General features: G+C 47.4%; 2 protein-coding genes across 6 annotated transcripts in view; one reads left to right on the top strand and one right to left on the bottom strand.

Moving 5' to 3' along the window:
• The window catches only part of paox1 (polyamine oxidase (exo-N4-amino) 1), a 62,813-nt gene extending 44,308 nt beyond the window's left edge, over positions 1-18,505 (bottom strand). Inside the window, exons 1-3 of one of the 2 annotated variants that reach the window (XM_072699747.1) lie at positions 18,459-18,505; positions 18,222-18,359; positions 5,191-5,396 (exon numbers count right to left, since the gene is read on the bottom strand). The gene's annotated coding sequence lies outside the window, so the exon portion shown is untranslated. Of the gene's footprint in view, positions 1-5,190; positions 5,397-18,221 lie in introns of both variants that reach the window. The other variant, XM_072699746.1, reaches the window with a different exon arrangement.
• bcar3 (BCAR3 adaptor protein, NSP family member) overlaps positions 1-22,012 on the top strand; it is a 62,870-nt gene that overhangs the window by 29,547 nt on the left and 11,311 nt on the right. For 3 of the 4 annotated variants that reach the window (XM_023821382.2, XM_072699743.1, XM_023821383.2), the window contains one exon: positions 5,307-5,346. In XM_023821382.2, coding sequence (XP_023677150.2) covers positions 5,307-5,346 — 40 coding nt within the window. Of the gene's footprint in view, positions 1-5,306; positions 5,347-14,292; positions 14,682-22,012 lie in introns of those variants that run through there. The other variant, XM_023821387.2, reaches the window with a different exon arrangement.

Here is a 22,012-nt window from a genome sequence, read left to right as displayed (position 1 = left end):
CCTCCCTCCCTCCATCCATCCATCCATCCATCCATCTTCCAAATGCTTCTCCTGGCCAGAGTCATGGCTCAGTATAATATATGAAGGGCAAATTTCCAAAATGTTTTCAAGAAAATTTCTGTGGACTTGAAAATGAATAAAAGCTGTTCATTGGATTTCTTGAGGAGTGAGTTCATTTTGGTTTGCATATGGTTTGTACCATATGATAAGGAAGTCTGAATTTAGGTCTTGTCTGTCTCAACTCAGAATAAACAAACAAACAAATAAATGAACTGATTTAGTTTTGGAAATTTGCTCTTTATACAGTATGCAACGTTTAAATGTGTAATTTGTGACACACCCCTCACCCACATCCTTGTCAGGTCATGTCCCTCTCCATGAATGATTACTAGTACTAACAACTACAAATAAGCAACTGTCTCAAGACATTAATGTCATTTTGAAAACCAACCCAGGATTTCTGAAGGCTCTCTTTAGAAGGGCAAAGTATCTCAATGTAAATTTTGAAAATCAAATTGATATGTCAGACGTCAACAGCAGAAACGACAAAACAAACTTCAGGCTCTTGGGTGGAAAGGCCAAGTGGCTCTTTGCCTGCTGTGAATCTCAGGCAGATCCTTCAAACGGCACCCAGGCTTGTCTTACTGGCACACTAACAAGGTTGCCTGAGATGTAATCACTGTCTGCTAGTCAGCACTGGCTCAGTCTGGTCTGCTTCATACTTCATGCTTCATCCCGTCTCAACCAAGTCAGTGAGTGACACTGGCCAGATGTTATCTGGAGTGAATTGGATCCAGTCAAGCTCCAAACCCTAAAACAGCGCTCCATTGGCCTGGAGAATGGGAGTGCCCCATTTCTGCTTTGTGTCATCCTGTTCATCCAGGAGTTCACCTGCAATGCTGGTCCTCAGTTCCATCTTAAAGCAATAGCTTCAAACATCTTAATCTAAGATGCAACAGCTCTTTGAGGATGAAGGAAGTCTTGGCTTTCAAAGCAAATCTGAAAAACATTGATCAGTCCTAATCACCAAAAGACCAAAAAGAATTAATGACCAAAAAACATATCATAGATATTGATAAGTACAATATATGAAGTGTATGTATGCTAATATTTTCATGCTAATCTATTACTTCACCTGTATTAGCAGACAAAACACTTTAAAGTATTGTAGAGATGTAGAGGTTTGTTTTGGTCTGTGTCACTTTGGTGCAGAACTGGCCCAGACAGAGACCCAAATATTAGCCCCCAGACTGTGAGCAGAGATAAGACAGACTCTCCGAGTGTCGGCTCTCTCTCCTGACAGCCCTGTGGGCGTTGAGCATTGGACAGGCACTGTGCGGCTGGACTCCTGCGGCGCTGATAGGGTCAGCCACGTCAGGAGCGTTTTCCCAGTTACTGGCCATGTGACATTTAAAGGTTAGCGGAGAAGATGTTTTGTTCAGTATCCAGCAAAGCAGTGCCGCTGGTACCATGATGATAATAATGGACCAAGGCCACAAAATAAATCTCCCGATATAGACTAACAGTGTTACCGATGACCTCATACGAAACCTGGGTTTCTGTGACAACCGCCCTCCCTCCCCACCCCCTGTCGGCTGCATACGGCGCCAGGGAGCGGCGCTGCCATTTAATGGCAGCAGAGACACCAGCACCAAGGCTCAGAGCGGGAGGCATGGGGGGGTTCGAAGGGGGATCCCAAGGTGCGGTCGCTTCTTCAAGGATCTGATGGCACCTTCTGAAAAGGCAAGCTTTCATATTTCACATAAAGCGCGGCTCAGGTAACCCTAGAAGCAGACAGAGGAAGCTAACAGTTCAGATATATATTCAAAAGGCACTTTATCTGCTACCCCTAACAGGAGTTACAGCTTGAGATGGACACTTCTTGCCTTGCAGGTCGAATGCTGTGGTTAATGTATGAGGTAGGTCCTTTGTTTACCTGGAGGAGAACATCAGAGTCTACAAAGTCTATTAGCAATTAGTGATGAGGTGCACAGCTAGGAGAAGCCATTGTTCCTTTTCACTGCTCACTAGGCATAGTCTGAATGAAAAAAGGAGTCCTGTCCTATTCATGTTCTCTAGCATTTAATGTTCAACTGATTACTTTAAAATATTTGTTAAACACACGATGTTATCCACTTGTTGACAATTCATAGTGTAATTTGACTTTCTTCTAATTTAATTATTTTTCAAATATTCGGATGTTTTGCACTGGTAGGAACTTAAAAGAAGAGTTTTTTATTCTTGGTGGTAAAAATAAAAATAAACTGCCAAACACTGTGTAGATTATAGGATCATGTAATAAGTCTTAGACTCTTAATACTGGTAATATATATACTGGTACAGCTGCTACTGTGAGGTAATAATTGGTGGCGGTTCAGTCCAGCCTCCAGAACCAGTGGGTATGTTTTATTTTGACAGACAGAGATTCGATATGACATTTCTAACAATTGAAATCCTATTGAGACTATTTGGTGTCTTTTGTGGAACTTGCCATCAAATTTGTCAATTATAATGTCATACAAAGCTACTCCAAAGACGCTGCATGTGCCACAACCCCCCCCCCCCAGCTCTCTGGGCTGTGATCTGTCTCCTTTTGGTCTAGCAGTACCGAACTCGTCGTTCCGTTTGTATACAGACCAGGCTTGCTGCAGAAAGGCAACAAAACTTTTCCTAGCAGAATCAAGGCTAAGGACAGAAAGTAGGTTAAATACTTGGGAAAGAGGGCTGTGTGGGGCAGTGAATGGCAGAGCTGGACGTTTAGAACACTGCAGGCAAATAAGAGTGTTTGCGTGTCTTTCTCAGTGCTGTAGCTGGATGTTTTGTGTGCCGTTTTCCAGCACATATCCACTATCAGGTGAGTATCCGTGTTGGGAGCCACAACGCCGAGTGTTGACGGAACAGCCTGCAGGGATTCTGGTGTCTTAATGATATCGGAAATAATCACCAAAGACTCAAGGCCAGCTTTGCGGCGTGAAGAGCGCTCTGGCACCTGACCTGTGTTCGCGGCAGACGTCTGCCGTCGATGACTGGCGAGCAGCCGGCTGCCAGGTGCTGCTCCTATATCTGCCTCCATGTTCAGAGCTTTGCGTAAAAACGGTTACCGACGTGGCGCTGAGGCCTTTATCAGCCCAGTGCTCACACAGGATGTCAGGTGGCACCTCGAGCTGCAGGCGACGCCTCCCGCTTACGAGAAACGAGAGCAGAACCTCGCAGAAAGCGCCAGGCTCCAGATATTCATCTCCAGCAATTTCGTTGAGCTCTGCATTACGTTTACATTTTTAAATGTATATTTACACTTTTGTCCATAGCGATAGCAAGCAGGTCAATTGTCATGTGATGGCGACAGGCCGTACATGCGCTTAATGAAATGCGGCCTTAATTTTTAAGAGAAACAGTAGTTTCCGTGGAATCCAAGGCATGTCCTGATTATTTACTCATCCATCTTCCACATGCTTATCCTGAGCAGTTATGGGAGGCCTGGAGCCTATCCCAGATAGCCCAGGGCAGAGGACGGAGGTTCCCCTTGGATACCAGCCCATCACAGAACACATATACAACAGGAAAGTCAGAGATGCCAATTAGCCAAACTGCCTGCCTTTCGACTGTGGGAGGAAATCTGGACGATACGGGAAACTCACACAGAGAAAAGACGGAATTCAAACACTCCACCCTGAAGGTGTGAGGTGGCAGTGGCATATAAAATTTAGCTAGCAGAATATTTTAGAAAAAACCTGATTCCCGAAGAGCTCTTCTGGACATGCTAGCTATCACCTGTCTTGGAGAGCGGCTCCCCCTGCTGCCAGAGTTATGTGACGACGTGGGAGAGTGAGCCACAGTAAGACCCGAATGCTGCTTTACCGTGAAAACTACACGTGTCAGAATCAGCGTTCCTTAAGAGGTCTGAACACAAACGCGGGCGCACGGCTGCGAGCAGGTTATCATTTACAGCCCACTGCCTCCCAGTGCTGATCATCAGGTCAGGCGGTGAGGGGTGGCAAGAGTCAGTGGTCAGGCACAATACCAGTTTATTTTCTGCAGTACAATACAGTGGTTGCTTGGCGCAAATACAAGCGGAAAGAAAAGCTCTTTTGTTTGGCTAACCCTTCATTACGTTCTGTGGGAAATGTCCATTTGTGCATAAAAGGCCCAAAACAGAAGGACATTAAACAGGATATTTTAAATCACAAGGGCTCTTTTTCAGGCCGAACCTGACGATGGGGTCAGGAAGAGTCCCGTCCAAAACCCTCACGTGGGGTCTTGCAGAGACACACATCATAAAACCTGTTTTTTTTTTTTTGAGCAGTGTGACTTCAATGAGGAACCACTATGAACTTTATTCGCTGGGACTGTTACGCCCAGCCACCCACCCTGAGGAAAATAAAGGCAGGTTTTTGTGTAATAGGAGATGAAAGAATCAAAAGGTTTCAGCCGGAAGTTTCTAGATGAAAGCTGAACGTGTCCTGTGCGGGTGACGGGAGCAGACTGCTGAAGCGCAGGACCTGCATTGCATGCTGGGAGACTGACCAGGCGCTCTGTCGTCCTGAGGCTTCACCCACCTGTTTTCTGACAATATGATTACTGAGAGAAAAGAACAGGACGTTATGAGAAGGGCATGTAGGTAAGTTACCTTAGGGTCATTTACACTCTACCCATTAGTCGAAGTTAATTCTGATTTATGCAAACATAAACTGTTTACTGAGATTTTCTGGCTGTTTTTTCTGTTTATTCTTTGATTGTTTTTGTCCCCCAGCCTTGTGGGAAATGTTGTGTAAAAATCTTTGGATTAATATTCCTGATCACTGTTTCAGGATATGGGACATGAATTGTAACCCTCTGTGTTTAATGTTAAAGAGGAGCTACATGTAAAGAAGAAGAACAGGAAGCTAAAGTAAACAGGCTTTTTATTCAGACCATAGCAGTTATCTTTGTCAGTATTATGATCTTTAATGGGTCTGCTTCCTTTCATCCTATGAAAAGGTTTTTTTCATTCACCAGATAAGTTGTCATTTCAGAACCTTTTAGAGAGAGTGTATTTTTTTTTTTTGAGAGGGAACAGAAATCACAAGGTCTGACTGAGCCCCTCTCTCTTATACGGTTGGCAAGGGGCAGATTTGCAGTTTCCCGCCGAGTGAGAGATTGTACGGCCGTGCGAATTAGCACTTGTGGACTGTGAGCGGGGGGGACGCGTACCTGCGAGGGGCAGTCCTCAGCCTCCCAGTGTCTCAGTGCACGTCAGGAGGGACACACGCACTCCCGGAATGCCTCTGGATCCCAGCACCTAAGAGAACCTTCTCTTTCCCCTGCAGGGACTGGCAGATCCTGGACCCCACCATGGACTACGTCAAGGTAAGATGGATCCCGCTCACTGGGGGCAATATTCAGGCAGCACTGTGCTTCTACATAACACCGGACAAAAAGCCTTTCTTTAAAACAAGTTTATTAATGACAATATCATCATAGCATCAGTTTACAGTTTATTTACATCTGAAAAAGGTTCAAAATGGTAGCATTTTTCATCTCTCAGGTTGTTTGGTTGCCTAAAAGTTTCTATTGTTATTCACTTAGAAATACTAATGAACCACATTTGTCCTATAGCAGCATAGATAGGCAAAAAGGGCCAGCATTTTCATCCCATAAGATGGAGACTCATTGTCATAGACATGTAGACACACGTCCGGCTATACAGTCGGATGTTGCCCACACACATTGTGTGGTGTTTTGTGTAAGATGATGTTTTGAGGCTGTATGCACAGCCTAGTGCACATGACTGGAAATACTCTACTTGCTGTTGTATTATAGGCTGAATTACTACATAGATGGATGGTTTATACAGGTAATAAATCAAGTGTAATGAACAGAAAACACTTTAAGTGCACTTTCAGATTGGTATAGCTTTAGTTAATCGGAAAAACAACCTCCTTCCTTTAATTAAAACATCATTTAGATCAACTTCTGTGGTTAGAAAAGAAGACTTTTACAGAACGAAAAGATTATTTAAAGAAGTAATTATTCAGACAGGGCTAGTAGCTGTTAGCTTCGTTTATGTTGCTGCAGTAACAGACAAAGTGGGGGGCAGGAATGTGATTGTGATCACTTTTATGTAGGACCGTTTTCTCTTGAGAAGACCCACTAGGTGATCTCAGATTACATTACAGAGAGAGGACAGTTTAAGTAAAATAAGTTATGCCTTTTTGGGAGAACGGAACAACCATCTAAGTCATAATCAGATGATTCCAAGATGCTATGAATACGGAATATTTATTGTCTGACTTACCAAAATGGCATTGTTATGAGCATTCATTGTTGCTTCTGAATATTCATGCTTTTAGCTACTGTACTTTTGGAGTGTTTTGGAGTGGTGTGTGAGTGAATGGTGTGTGAGTGTATGGTGTGTGAGTGAATGGTGTGTGAGTGTATGGTGTGTGAGTGAATGGTGTGTGAGTGTATGGTGTGTGAGTGAATGGTGTGTGAGTGTATGGTGTGTGAGTGAATGGTGTGTGACTGTATGGTGTGTGAGTGAATGGTGTGTGAGTGTATGGTGTGTGAGTGTATGGTGTGTGAGTGAATGGTGTGTGAGTGAATGGTGTGTGAGTGAATGGTGTGTGAGTGAATGGTGTGTGAGTGTATGGTGTGTGAGTGAATGGTGTGTGAGTGAATGGTGTGTGAGTGAATGGTGTGTGAGTGTGCCCTACGGTGCGTTGGCGCCCCATCCTGGGTTGTCCCCTGGCTTCTGCCCATAGCCTCCGGGATAGGCTCGGAACCCCCATGGCCCTGAATAGGACAAGCAATTTCAGAAAATGGGTGGATGGATGGATGAATGGATGGAAGGAATCGCAATAATAAGACTTGAACTGTGGCATCATTTATCAAAGTTCCCCCAGACAAAATGGGCCAGTCTTGGGTATAAAACTCTCGGGCTGAAAATGAGTCGCACTATATGCATGGCAGGGACAGCAATGTAGATTCCCATGGACTGTCCGCGTCTCACGGTTTCAGTCCGAAGCCCACCGCTTGATTTGTGCCGGCCTAAATTTGAGCACTGCCCCAGCACGGCCTGATTTGCGAGCGCTGAGTGCCACTGTTGTGCCCCATCGCTGGGCCGTGACCTCTCCCAGCCGTCTGAGATGCCAGCAGCTGTTCGCTCTCCTCAGTCTGCCTCTCCTTTCAGCCTAGTGTGAAAAGCAAACCTTGACGGTGCTTGGTAACCTCACGGGAAGGGCGGCAAACAGACAGGCTGCCTGAGGGCATCCTGAGGTGAGGCATGTGCTGTAACTCACTGCTGCTCTAGTCACCCGGCTAGCTGACTGTCCCCAGAAGGGGCTGTGAGTTTCCTGTATTCTACAAATAAAACTTGCCTGGCTTAAGCCTAGCGGATAGAAAGACAGCTTTAACAGCAGGCTTCTGCTTCACACTCGGCAGCAGACTTTCACACTTCCAAATATTCAAAGTACAGCATTAAATCAATGTTCTTGCATGTGGTCTGAGGTTTCTCTTGGACAGCTGGGTGTCATATGTGACAGACCTGTACCAGGCCGGCCTACCAGTGGCCAGGAGAAGCTGGACCTGCCAGCTGAATCTTCTAGAACTGGGCGGGTAGGGTAATTTGTATTGGTGTGAGAGAAATATGAGCATGTCGATGCATTCTACATCAAGGCTCCTAACATCTGCTGGAACCGGCCCCTTATCTGAGCGCGGCGTCAGTCTAAAGCTTGGAGTGCTCACAAAGGCCGACTTAACTGCTCGTTATGGAAATTGACAGGTGGCCCCAGCTTTGAGTATAACCTTCTCCTAGCTGATGAGAGACTGATTAGAGATGAGAGGAAATTATGTTTGAGGCTTTCAGTTGTAAAAGCACTGCTGACGGCGTTTGGTGAGCATTGTCCCGGTGATTATCCCTCTGCGTGTAGTCTGGGTTATTGCTTGTGTATGCAGATTTCATGCTTTGTGTTGTTAAGGACCGATCCTGTGATATTCTCCTTACTGTATCTTCAGTATAACACAAATGTTACGCAAGTCACCTTGGAATGAAAAGACAAGAATGGACACTTTTCACAACAAAGGATAAATGATCTGCCAAACTGTCTGTTTTTCTCTATAACAGAGCATAAGACGGTGATTACCGAGGGAAAGTGTCAGCTCTCAGATTACTGTTGTCTAGTCGCCTCTTCTAACCGAAACACAGGGAATACAAGGTGAGGCCACGCACTCTGTTCAGGGCCAGCAGGACTGACCGCAGTGCCACAGAGAAGGAGTATCATGGCTTTTGGTTCAGTCAGCAGAAGGTGAAATTCACGGGGTGCTTGCCGGCCGGGGTCACGTTCGGCCGCGACGTTCAGCCAACATCCGAGAGAGTGGTGAGGGAACACAAGGTGGCTTGACACAAACGTTTCTCTGTATCATTTTAGGAAGTCGCAGGAAAATATGATCACCATGATATTCCCAGAAAACATGACAGCAGTAAACAATTCAATATTGCTGCCTGTTTGTGTGTCATTCTTCACCCATAGTTGAAAAGGTAACAGTATAACAGCCTTCAAAAGCATTTCTCCATGCAAAATTCATGAGTACTTAATATCAGATTCAAATGGGCCTGTTTCTCTTCATAGCACTGAAATTACTGAGCAGCTAAAATGACTTTTTAGATGCAAGTAGAAGAATGTATCTGAGGAGACAAAACATCAAGACATTGATGTTCTGAAGCCGTTTCCTGTGGCCTGGAGATGTGGGGTTAAAGATGGTCAGGATAAGGTCAGCATCGGTCACGTTCGTAGAGCCGACGACAGGGAATAAAGCCTCCGGCCCTTGCCCACACTCCAACACTGAGGCTATAATCTGGCTCAGAATCAACGAGGCAGGACCGTCGCGTGTGAAATGCTCGTTGCTTTTTTGCAAATTAGAAGCGAGCATTATCATCAAAGAAGATCTTCCAGGCGGGAGAGTGGAAATAGCTCGAGGAAGCTTCAGCGCCTAAAAATATGATTGTGGAACAGGGTGGGACCCCCAAGGGAAATGTTACTGTACAGAGCTGAAAAACGACAGAATCGTGCATCCCGTTTTATGAAGGCGTTCCGGCACTGATTGTGTTTAATTGAACTGCATGCATGCAAAGCATAGAGCATGCCTGCGGTCTTGTACTCCCATAAAAAATAATTTAAAAAAACGAAAAAATAAAGCCGCCCGGGTCAGATTCACTGTCCCAAGAATGAGTGCAGAAACACGAACCCAGCGTGTGATCTGCCGCTCTCTGGACCAGCGCCAGGCAATGTCCCGAGACGAACCGGGCTTTAGCAAAGCTGCTTGGCGAAATGCGTACTGGTTTCCATGACGTTGTGGGTAGTTGGGTGTGCAAAAGCTAATTTATATGCTTATCTGTAAATAAACATGGCCTGTGAGAAATGCTTTGGCAGGGGAAATTACATTTTTCTTACTTTTTTTTTTTTTTTACTTTAAAATGTGTTTCATTGCATCAAGGGAATTACAAATAGCTGCGATTCTTGTTTTGCATCAACTCTACTATTGTCTAACATGTGCTGTTCTTTTTCTGCATATGGCACAGATCGAGCTGGATTGATGGTATGTAGTGAGCCCCCAATGCAGTGAGCCTTAGCTTGTCATGAAAGAGACTCAGGAAACAATGGCTCTCTGTCTGGCCTGTGGGGTTTACAGCTCTCTCTGAACCCAAATAATAATGGAGCCTTTGGCCATCAGTGCGGCCCATTCTGCTGGAGCAGAAACGTGCCTCTTTTGTGACCGGTAGACTGTGGACAGACGCAGAGGGATCTGAGACAGTCTCTGTCAGTAGGAGGCTGTCCCGGGACCATTAGACACCTCTATGCAAGCCTCAGTCCTGTTAGTCGAGCAACTTCTCACAATACAACGAGTCTTCCTCCTGAACCGGGCTTCTGTAAACTCAACACATCTGTTGCTCTCCTTGCTAAAGCTTCATTTGTTTGCCATGGGGAAATGACACACTTTGGGTCATGTGTCAGAAGCGGGACACCGGCATTCAGATAAATAGATGGGTAAATGTTACTGTAATTATGCTCATCATACAGCATGAGAAGCCAGCACCAGTTGGGCTTTTATGACTTATGAAGCTATAAAACTGGCAGGTGCTACTCAGGAAAAACGGTGCCCATTTCAATTTAGCGTTTCAGGCCATGGTTTCCCAGCTTTGATCTGCGTAATCTGCAGGCAAGAAAAACGAAAAACCTGAGGAAAGAGGGACAGCTCCTTCTAGTGGTGTGAAGTGGACTTTTCATGACAGGCAAAAGCTTCGGAGATTCTGACACTCCCGAGTTCCTTTCATAAGTCAGAGTCGCTAGAATGATCACTTAAAATGGTGTTTGGCAAACTGATTAAAAAAAATCATTTCTAATGTGTTTCATTCACCAAAACTCAGTATGCTGCTTACTCTTATTAGGTGTAAACTGAACAACTTTTAATTATGTGAAACAGTGAAGCCAATCTGCAGAATCAGATTTTCAATCCTGGCACAACATCCACACCAACAGATCCACAGACCACCGGCAAAGATAGAATGATACATTATTAATTCTAAAGGGAAATTGCAAAAAGTCAAGAGTGGGGTTCAAATCCACAACCTCAGCATTATTAATGCTACAACTGAGCTAACAGGTCATGGACGCAATGCGTAATATGAATATAATATGAAAGTTCTACCATATAAGGCAGAGAGGTGAATGTGGCTTAGAGTGGGTCCCATAGGACAGATACACATATTTGGTGATGCTTGTAGGCTTCTGAGTGCAGAGCAGGTGTGGGTACCGCAGTGTACACAGTGTGTCATTATTACACAGTGCTCGACTCTGTGAACTCGGCAGCTTGGTTCAGCGAACGCTGTTGCTGTTTTCATTTGGCAAAGTCGTGGCATTTCTCAGGCCTTGGCGTCGCCTCTCCGAAAGGGCCGACGTCGTGTGGCGACACCCTGCGAGCTGTGAATCCCCGAAGCCTCTCGCTACCTTCGCCTCGAGCAGGATCCCCTTTCCCAGGCTAGTTGTGTACATTTGATTTACTTCCAGGCGGCTGCCACTTTATTGAGCGCAATTAAGTTGTTTAGCAGATTTCCCTTGGGACAGCATTCCTTCATTTTAGGAGGGTGCACCAGCCGGGCCAGCGTCTGTATTTACACATTATGAGCCTTCTAAAGGAAACGGGAGGCTCATGGCACACTGTAAATAACCCCATCCAGAGCTCTGGCTGGTTGCAGGCACACCCATCCCAGCGGGCTCGCTTATATAACCACAGCTGCAAACTCATCTTCATGTTTTGATTTAACATGAGTAGAGATTCAGAGGCAGACAGCAGCTTTGAAAGGGGAAGCATGTGGCTCCAGGCCCAGGCCTCAGGCACCACGGGCTGAGCTTTGAAGGCTCCAGCAAGGCCGCACTCTCGCTCCGAGCCCCTCTGCTGCCTGGGGTGACACCCCGCTCCCCCCCCCCCCCATATCTGACTCTGCAGGCTCTTCATATTCACCCTCGATGGGCAAGCAGGCTCCTCTCCTCTCTCATCATCTTGCCGCGTTCTTCTGCATATTAAATGCCCATGTTTCTAGTTCTCATCTTAAATCTGCTGTAATTCACAGTTTAATTGCTCTGAACCAAACTAGCCTCTAGCCTCTGAACTACCTGTGGGCTCCTGCGTATGACTATTGGATTTAGTCAGACATACGAGATACATTTAGTTGCATTGCTTAAAAATGTATCAGATTGTGGTCTTTCCGTCTGTGTCCCATTAATTAGCCTTGTCAACCTGATCATAACATGTATCATGGAGAGCGCATCATTGCAAGAGAGAGCATGCCGCGCTTTGGATATATGATGGATATTTATCGCATTGCACAGCTGTTGGAGAGTTACAGCTGAACGTGATATATCTCACAGGGTTGACGACAGCCCAGGCAGGCTTTCCGTAAGGTGCTAACGCAGCACTCTGCCAAGACGCTCTGCATATGTCCTCTATCCCGAGGAAGGACGACACCAATTACAAGTTAAGCGTGTGGCAATGTCAGGGCTTGTCAGCCTCCGCCGAGCTCTGGGGAGGCGACACTGAGGGGGTGCATCGTCTCGGACATGCAAAGACCTACCAATGCGTGTTCTTCACAAAAAATGAGTGAAGGCAGAGTTGCTTAAGTCTGCCAATGAGATTTCCTCCTAGTATACTCAAAAAGGTGCTAAAAAAACAAGAGGGAAGAGTTCCTATTGAATGTAAATACTCCATAAACCCGGCTTTTCAGTTAGAAGGATGCCGGAACCTTCCGGCACAGGCATCTAATCAGGTGACTCCTGGCAGGTCATCCTGAGCAGCCCAGCTGTGATGTGCTCGGGTTAATCCGTCTCTGTTGGTGCGCTGGCGGCTTCCCACTGTGCATCACAGTCTGCTTACATCATTAATGTGGGTGTCAGAGTACACCCTGCTCCCAGAGTCTCTTTCAGGCACCATGAATGGCTCTTTTAATGTTTTTAGAGCAAAGGAATCCCCTCCACCTGTGTTAATAGCAAACAAGAAGATACCTAGTGGCCAAGGATTAAAGAAACACAACAGTTTTAAAGGATTGAACAGATCAAATTGTTGAAATGAAACATTTACAGTATGGGTTGCCATTTGTTCTCTATCGCTAGTCAGTAACACAAACTGGAGTGATGCAATAACGTCCAGAGTGTTTTCTCTCGCACCCCCTTCCACAATCTGCTGACTGAAGCATAACTGCATTAGCGCTGAGGGACTGTCCCTAATGAATTGCAGCTCGTTAACGGCTCATGCTAACGAAAGCTATGCCTCCCCCAGCTGACAGACTCTGTCCTCACTCCTGTTAGGCAGAGGAATCTGGATTGTGACTCTGGCTGCCAGCCGTGTTACATACGACAGCCCCCTGCACACACTCGCCGTGTTACATACGATAGCCCCCAGGACACCCCAGGTGTGTTACATACGATAGCCCCCTGCACACACCTGCCGTGTTACATACAATAGCCCCCAGGACACCCCAGCTGTGTTACATACGACAGCCCCCTGCACACACCCGGTGTGTTACATACGACAGCCCCCTGCACACACCCGGTGTGTTACATACGACCGCCCCCAGGACACCCCAGCTGTGTTACATACGATAGCCCCCTGCACACACCTGCCGTGTTACATACGACAGCCCCCTGCACACACCCGGTGTGTTACATACGACAGCCCCCAGGACACCCCAGCTGTGTTACATACGATAGCCCCCTGCACACACCTGCCGTGTTACATACGATAGCCCCCAGGACACCCCAGCTGTGTTACATACGATAGCCCCCTGCACACACCCGATGTGTTACATACGATAGCCCCCTGCACACACCTGCCATGTTACATACGATAGCCTCCAGGACACCCCAGCTGTGTTACATACGACAGCCCCCTGTACACACCCGGTGTGTTATATACGATAGCCCCCTGCACACACCTGCCATGTTACATACGATAGCCCCCTGCACACACCCGGTGTGTTATATACGATAGCCCCCTGCACACACCTGCCGTGTTACATACGATAGCCCCCAGGACACCCCAGCTGTGTTACATAGGATAGCCCCCTGCACACACCTGCCATGTTACATACGATAGCCCCCAGGACACCCCAGCTGTGTTACATACGACAGCCCCCTGCACACACCCGGTGTGTTATATACGATAGCCCCCTGCACACACCTGCCATGTTACATACGATAGCCCCCTGCACACACCCGGTGTGTTACATACGATAGCCCCCTGCACACACCTGCCATGTTACATACGATAGGACCCCCGAGACACACCAGCTGTGTTACATACGATAGCCCCCTGCACACACCAGCCGTGTTACATACGATAGCCCCCAGGACACCCCAGCTGTGTTACATACGATAGCCCCCAGTACACCCCAGCCGTGTTACATACGATAGCCCCTGCACACACCGGCTGTATCGAACAGGAAAAAGGTCCTTTAGCGAAGCAGTCAATAAGGCTGCCAGAGCCGCTTCGGTCGATTGTCTGTCTGGCCTTCTTCCTTGTGTTTGTAGATTGTACCTCAGGTTTGCGCTGCATTTCCGTGATACTGTCGATCCTTTACTACACAAGGAAATCATATCAACAGCTTTTGTTCCGAAAGGAAAAAGAGTGATTTCTAATTTAGATGTGTAAACAAACTCAGCATATGTGTTACTCATCACCACAGCTGTGAAACAGACAAAAAAACTTCAAAGGCGTTTCCAGAAAGAGCATCAGTACAGGAGTGGTTATTGGGGGGGGGGGGGGTGCCTAATGGTCTTTCTCACAGAGGTCCTCCCCCCAAACAGCGAGTCTGTGTCGGGGGGTTACAACTGTCTCTGGCAGAGCACTCCCACATGGCTAAGATTTCATTCGCGGGGGAGCGAGATCACATGGGGCGTCCTCTTTCCATACATGGAACAGCGGGCTGAGTGGAACCAGCGTGTTTTAGCAGTCAGAGCGCTGACGGCACAGGGAGAGTGTCAGGCAGCCAGGCAGCCTGCTCGCGGGCTGCACAAAGCACCACACACACTTTTATTACTGGAATTGTGAACGTGAGGACCGGCTGAGCCATGTCGGAGAGGTGCAGCGTCCTGCGGACCATCACAGCTGCTTTGTGCTGCTTCTACCAGAAGAGTTCAGTCATCGGGGCCAAGGTGAGTCAGGTCTGTCTGTGGTTCATGCGAAATGCGCTTACAGGGTCCGAATCAGACTCTCAACCTAGACTGACATCAGAATATACGGAGTCTGTCATGGCATCTTAGTCAGAGATCTAATATTATTTGAATGAGTTATCTCTTTGCAGATATTAGAAAAAGTATGTATATAATTATACATGGAAATCGTATTAAGTAAATCTTTCCCATGCCGTCATCTTCCTTGCTGGCGCCCGGCTGCTGTGTGCACGGTTGGGGATGCATGTGCTGGGCACAGGTGGGCGCTTCCCGGGAGGATCACGCCGCGATGTGGTGCGGGGGGCGTCCGGCGCGGGTTTCCCGGCCATGACAGCGGACAAGGCTTTTAGGGAGCTTCAAATAGGAGCAGTGGCTGCTTTTATTACTGCCTCCCGCGCGCTGCTGCAGATATACAGCTCTGCTCATTATATTAAGTGAGCTGGTTCACTGGGCATCTGTCACAGAATGACACCCGCTGCGAGGGGACAGGGGCTCGAGCAGGCAGCGTGCCTCCTCTCGCACGCGCGTGTGAAGACGCCTCTTCCCGGGATGCTGCACTAAGTGGGGAGCGACTTCAGGCCGAAACACACGCGTGTCCCGGCGGCGATGGCAGTCTGACGTCGCGGCTTTGTGTGGATTGGTCTGAGCGGCTGGAAATAGAAAAGCTGGCCGGCAGTGAAGAGCGCTGCGTTTATAGTAGCGATGCCGCCCTGTAACGTAAGGAGCGTGAGGTCACAAACCCTCCGGGGCTGTCACACACGCAACTATTATAAATAGCGGTGTTTCCGCGAAGGATCACTGCAATTCTCACTGAAAAAAGAAAAACCTTTTTTAAGGAGGGACATTATATATAGGTACATAAAACAGGACCTAATAAATAATCATTTTATTCCGTCTAGTCTATGGAACTGAAATATACTGTGTATGTTATTTAAGATAGCAACTAAAGTATTGCCCATTTATGTTAGGCTCAGACATGGATATAGATTGTCCAAATCATGAGTAAATAACACGTCTACAAGCGTATTGAAGAAAGATCATCTCAGACAAATGGAGGATCCCTCATTGCACGTTGTTCGTTCAGAGTGTCAGTGACGGGGTGTCCAGGTCCTTATTCTTCTGCAGGCTCCTGCCTATTGATCTCCCACGCTGCCTCGCCTGCTTCTTACTGTGAAGGTGTGACCTGGAGCACTGTAAAGTGCCTTTCGGCCAGTGAAAGCCAGTGAATACCCCCTTTTCTCTGTGGCTACTGTGAAGAACACAGCCCAAAATAACAGACATGTCTGGTGGTTATTTCCACAAGGCCCAAGTTGGGCCTGTGAAGATATTTAAAATATTTTGTTGGTTTCTAACTTATTATAGCTACAGGTCGTCATGGAAACGTTTCATTTTAGTCTGCACGGGTGGACATAGGTCTGGGTGGTGGAATGTGTCCCATTTCCAGTGTGATGGATGGTATTGGTTGAACAGTTCTAAAGGGGATTTCAAGGACTTCCTCCTTGACTTGAAGATGTCACAGTCACTTCCTTGTCCTGAACATGACACCTGGCGGCGTTAATTTTAACCGTTTAAAAGTCCAGCTTTACCAGCTGTGGGAGCAGTCATATACAGCTGTGAGAGCAGTTATATACCTCCGTGAGAACAGTCTTTATACAGGTGTGAGAGCAGTCATTATACTACTGTGAGAGCAGTCATTATATAGCAGTGAGGGCAGTCATATTCAGGTGTGAGAGCAGTCATGTACAGCTGTGAGAGCAGTCATTATATAGCAGTGAGAGCAGTCATATACAGGTGTGAGAGCAGTCATTATATAGCTGTGACGGCAGGCATATACCGCTGTGAGAGCAGTCATGTACTACTGTGAGAGCAGTCATATACATCTGTGAGAGCAGTTATTATACAGCTGTGAGAGCAGTTATTATACAGCTGTGACAGCAGGCATATACCACTGTGAGAGCAGTTATTATACAGTTGTGAGAGCAGTCATGTACTACTGTGAGAGCAGTCATATACAGCTGTGAGAGCAGTTATTATACAGCTGTGAGGGCAGTCATGTACTACTGTGAGAGCAGTCATATACATCTGTGATAGCAGTTATTATACAGCTGTGAGAGCAGTTATTATACAGCTGTGAGGTGTGTGTATGTTTGGGGAGGGGGGAGTGTCCCTAGGGCCAGAAGAGCCAAACAGTGAGTCCAGCTTTTTAAGAAAAAAGCTGGACTCACCACACTGCCATGTTAGCACCAAGTGGATGCAGGACACAATTCGTGTTTCCATCCTTGGTGTTTGCTTGAAAATTCCCTGTCGAACCTGGTGCTATGAAATTAAACAGCAAACATATACAAAGCCCCCTGTCTAAATGGTGACGAGCTCAACACCCTATTTTGAGAGACGGGCCCGGTCTCTGACTCCTCACGGCTCCTCCCCAAGGCCTCCATGGCAAACAGTGGGGGCTCGAGTACCTTAATGGCCCCACATAGCTGCACTGTGTTTGGTGGGGGAGGTGGGGAGCTACAATGCCCACAGGAAACTCTTATTAAATATGTAATTGGGGCAAGGGGAGCCCTGACTGGCTTTCGGAACAACTCAGAGACAGATTTCTGATGGCAAAAAGGAGACGCGAATTCCAAGAGACAGTCGGATTCGCAGTGTGACATGTACGAGTCGGCGGTGTCACAGCAGGGCGGGTTAGCGGAGTGGGTGGATGGGATGTGTGCAGATGTGATGGGGAGATGGCTCTCAGTTTACAGAGTGGCAGGAAAGGCGGGAGCCCGCTGGGGGGGGGGGTTTGGGGGGCTCGCAGGAAGCAGGCGCTGATGAGGCAGTGATAGCGGCTGCAGGCTCTTCATCTGCACAATCTGTGAATATCGCTCAAGCCCCAGAGGAAGTCCAGAGAACACGCCGAAGGGCTTAATTACCCCTAACTGCATGTTTCCGTGTAAATATGGCACCGCCGTGATACATGAGAACACCAGGGAAAAGAGTAGCGTCCTGCATACAGGCGAATCTGCCCCCCACCAAAGGCGTTTGACATGAAATCTTTGGGACTTGTGATGCAGAGAAGCACAGTGGATTATCCGTAACTATCAATACAGATTTATTTGTGATTAGTGTGATTAATGGAGCACATGCGTGTGTACTGTGCCGTTTGTGAGTCGGCCTGGCACAGACCACACAGCGACACCAATACGATGGTCTGCTTCCGTCATTCACCAGCCAGACATCCAGCGAGCGGCATGCTTTCCATCCGACCCACTGTCATGCGTGTATAACCCCCCACAGAACCTTCCTAGAAGGCCTTTCACTGCGCACAACAAGACACAAATTCCCGTGTCAGAAACCTGGAAAGATGACACTTGGATCGTCTTCACAGAAACGGAGCTGGACAGAGCTACCCGCCACTTACCGAAATGAGTTAATCATGCTCGGATTCTCTTTCCGGGAGAGCCACCCCCTAGTAAACATTCTGGCCTTGACTCTATAGGCGCTCGCAGCCTTCAAGGCGCAGAGCTCGTGTCTGACCTGATCACCGCTGCGTCTGGCCCGCTGTCTGTGGACATGTTGCCGGGAACACCAATCCCTGGGAATGCCGCTGGCTGGGAACGCCACTGCCCTGAGCCACAAATTAAGCTCGCCACATCAGGCGTCAACTTCAGAGAACTGCCGAGGAAAACACCGAGGGAGAGGACGTCTTTAAAAGCGCACTGGATGCGTAGAAGGTGCAGCTTTATTAAAGGCAGCAGCTCTCTGTGGTTTCACCTTCATCATTCTGGGATGATTCTACTTCCAACCACGTCACCGGCGCAAACTCTAATGGATTTTAAAGAGTGACTGTTTATTAAATGAGTGCTCTTTTAAAGAGCAGTCACATACTTAATTAGGAAAGACAAGAAAATAAACACTGCAATAAAATTATTAAAAGAGCTGCTTTTAATACATACAGCTGTGGGGGTTTGGGGTGGACAGGCACACTCTTTGCTTAGCTGTTTTCTCAGTGCTGTTGTTGCGCAGTGCAGTCATAAACAGAGAGATATGAAGATTACATCACGAGTCTGTAAAGAGGAGTCGCTTGGCCACCAGCATGTATAGATAGCTGGTGATGAATTTTCTGAAAGGGCTCCTCGAATCTTGTCAGCCCTGAGAAAGAGAGCTGCCAGTCGCTAACCACTACAACACAACGAGGTATCGGGGTTTACTTCCAGCCAGCAGAGTCTTTTGTCAGACTCTAAAAATATGGCGTTTACAGAAGCTGACTCAAGGGCGGACAGGAAGGTGACACTATTTTGCAGGGGGAGTATTTTTGGCATAATTAGGACCCAAGTCAGGGGGCTCAGTGTGTAGCACTGTCGCTAATTCCTCCAGGGTTGGCGGGCTTCACATCCCATCCGGGGTGTAGTCCTCGCCTAGGCTTCAGACCCCCTCCCCCTGCAACCCGGACCAAGGTAAGAAGATGGATTTTTTTTTATGGCTCTTCAAAAACAAGGCAACCTTTGCTGTCATGTATAGTGGTGATCGTCTGGCTTTTACACCAAGTTCTTCACCTGCCCCAGTGACTCACCGCAGTTGGGGTTGACTGAACTTAAGAATGAGCTGCATCTCAGGGCACCTGATGGCTCCTCCTGGCAGCAGGAGCGCGTTGCTGCCCGTCAGAGCTCTCGAGCCTGGCCACCTCCCCTCCCCACGGCCCCCGCCGTGTGCTGACAGGCGTGACGGACACGACCTCGCTGCATGTAACTCATCTTCAAAGGCTCCAGGAGCTCGAGGCATCAGTGGACTGGCAAGTGTTCAAAGTGAACACAGACGGCCCTCCCACTGATGCAGCAGTGTGACCGATCCGTCTCTGAAGCGGACCTGAACAGCTGGCCTGTCAGCCGTTTTAAGAACAAGGGGACATCACTTTCACTTACCTGCCCCAGAATATCCCACGGTATTGCATTCAGAAAAAGTAACAGTTAATGTACAGGACTAATTTACACGTGCAGAGCCTCACTGAACATGGGAACCAGTCTTCCCAGTGCCTGTGGTGGCTTCCCTGTGCCGTAGATGATGGAACGTAACGTGAGACAGGTCCGATGTGCCCCTCCCCCCTTTCCCAGCGTGGAAAGCCCATGGGAAGTCAGGGAGACGGCCACTCAGCCCCAGGACACCTGATGCCGCAGTGGTCCTTTCTACCCATTACAGTGCTGAGGACACATGAGCCTTTGGTTCTTGGTAAAACCTGCCTGGGCAGTAATAACCATGTTTCCAAAAAAACCACCTTCAGACATAATGGGTGTTTTTCAGAAAAGCGATAAAAAGCTTTTCAGGAAAATATGTTATTAGAATAGTTCTGCTAGTTCATCTGTATTTGTGTTTTGTGTTGCGTTCACTCCGCGTCATTGCATACGGCTCGGCTGCGATCCGGCCTGCGAGCTGCGCTCGCTCCGCGTCAGTGCGTGCGGCTCGGCTGCGATCCGGCGCGTCAGTGCGTGCGGCTCGGCTGCGATCCGGCCTGTGTGCTGCGCTCGCTCCGTGTCAGTGCGTGCGGCTCGGCTGCGATCCGGCGCGTCAGTGCGTGCGGCTCGGCTGCGATCCGGCCTGTGAGCTGCGCTCGCTCCGTGTCGGTCTGTATCACTCCGCCGCGACTGTCTTGTGACTCTGGCCTTGAAAACACCAGCAAACATGATGACTTTAGCGTCCCAGACGTCCGTGGCGTCACCACCATGCTGTATTGCCAGGGTCTCATTTTAATTATGAAGTCTGAGGTTTGCTGAAAGACAGAACGCAATCTGCTCCTAAATGAAACCATAAACTCTATTTTTATCTGGGGGGGGGGGGGGTCACATACCCTGCACATTCAAGTAGAGCTACCTAATAAACCATATATGTCATATATAATTCCACAGCTGATGGAAACCCTCTCTAGCAAATTACTGTAAGTACTTTGTTAAAAACACAAAACACAGCCTTAATTTAAAATGGACTTTCCACTACGGTTTTTCCCCTCGACTTGAAAATAAACACAATACCCTTCAGACTTGTTACGGTGTTATTTAGCATGTAATTCGGCCGACCACAACAGAAAAGCAAGACATCCAAGGCCCCCTTTTATTCTCTAGGGCCTAGTTTAACCATAGGCAGACATATTTAGCTCTCGGTTTGAAGAACTTCAGCATAATGACTGTTCGTGTGGCCTTGCTCTATAGTTATCCTGCTGCATCAGTGGGTTTTCACACTTTACATGCACCTTACACATTTGCTAGAGTTTACAGACGTAACTCTGCAACCATATTTTGATGGATTTTATGGTTACTTAGTGACGACATGGCGTCGGGCCGTATTACACCAAGCTGTCATGGATTATTTTCGTATAACTGCACATCTCATCATGTTTTATCCTTTACAAAATAATTAATAGAAGGAGTTTCAGTGCGTACTACATACTGAGTTAATGCTACAGATCAAAGTGTGCTGGCGAACACACTGTGTTCCATTTTTCTGCCGTATGACATATCTGGTTTGGGAAGTGGTTGCTACATATGATCTATAATATCCAGCGGGTTCAGGGTGTCTTCGATAATCTTGCACCACTACAATATTGTGTTTCAGGAAGTGAGCGGTGAATAAATGTAACAGTAATCCTCCCGCTTCCCGGCCCTTCTGGGATGTCATACAGAAACCTCCAACACTCTGATGACTGATACACACTGGGACATGTTACTGGTTGCACTGTTTTTATCTCAGGCTTAGCCATTCCTTTAAAGCTTATTATTTTAACAAAAAGCAACTAAACAGGGAGAAAGACTCACAAGAGAGATGACAGTGAGACTCATGATAGACAAACATACACATGATCCATGGAGCTCCAGAGAGTGGAGCTCTTTCGGTAATTTCATTTCAGCATGTCCTGTCGTACTTGGACCAGAGCCTCTCCTTCCAAAACCCTGCAGAGTCTGTTTCTCAGATCTAACTAAACCTTCTGTGAAATTTTCCATCACATTGTCTTTATTCTCTGCAATCTTTGCTATGCAGCAAACTGAGCAAAGAGAACCAAAGACAGCAGAGGTGTTATGCTCTCCACAGAAACCAGGAAAAGTGCTGAAGCCACAACTAATATCCAAGTGTATAGAATGTCAGTCAAAGCCCATGTGGCGCCCTAGGCGAGCTTCAGCATTGGTTCCCTAGGCGAGCTTCAGCATTGGCGCCCCCTGTCCAAGACAAAGTGGGCCAGAGTGATCGGGGGGCCATACTGGCTCTCTAGTATTTTTTAATTATCATTTTTTATGGTTGTTTATTCGTTTGCAAGTTGGTGATTTGTTAAAACGGAATGGGGA

The sequence above is a fragment of the Paramormyrops kingsleyae genome, chromosome 15 (assembly GCF_048594095.1).
Source record: "Paramormyrops kingsleyae isolate MSU_618 chromosome 15, PKINGS_0.4, whole genome shotgun sequence".
Classification (NCBI taxonomy): domain Eukaryota; kingdom Metazoa; phylum Chordata; class Actinopteri; order Osteoglossiformes; family Mormyridae; genus Paramormyrops; species Paramormyrops kingsleyae.
This window is presented reverse-complemented; position numbering and strand designations above follow the sequence as displayed.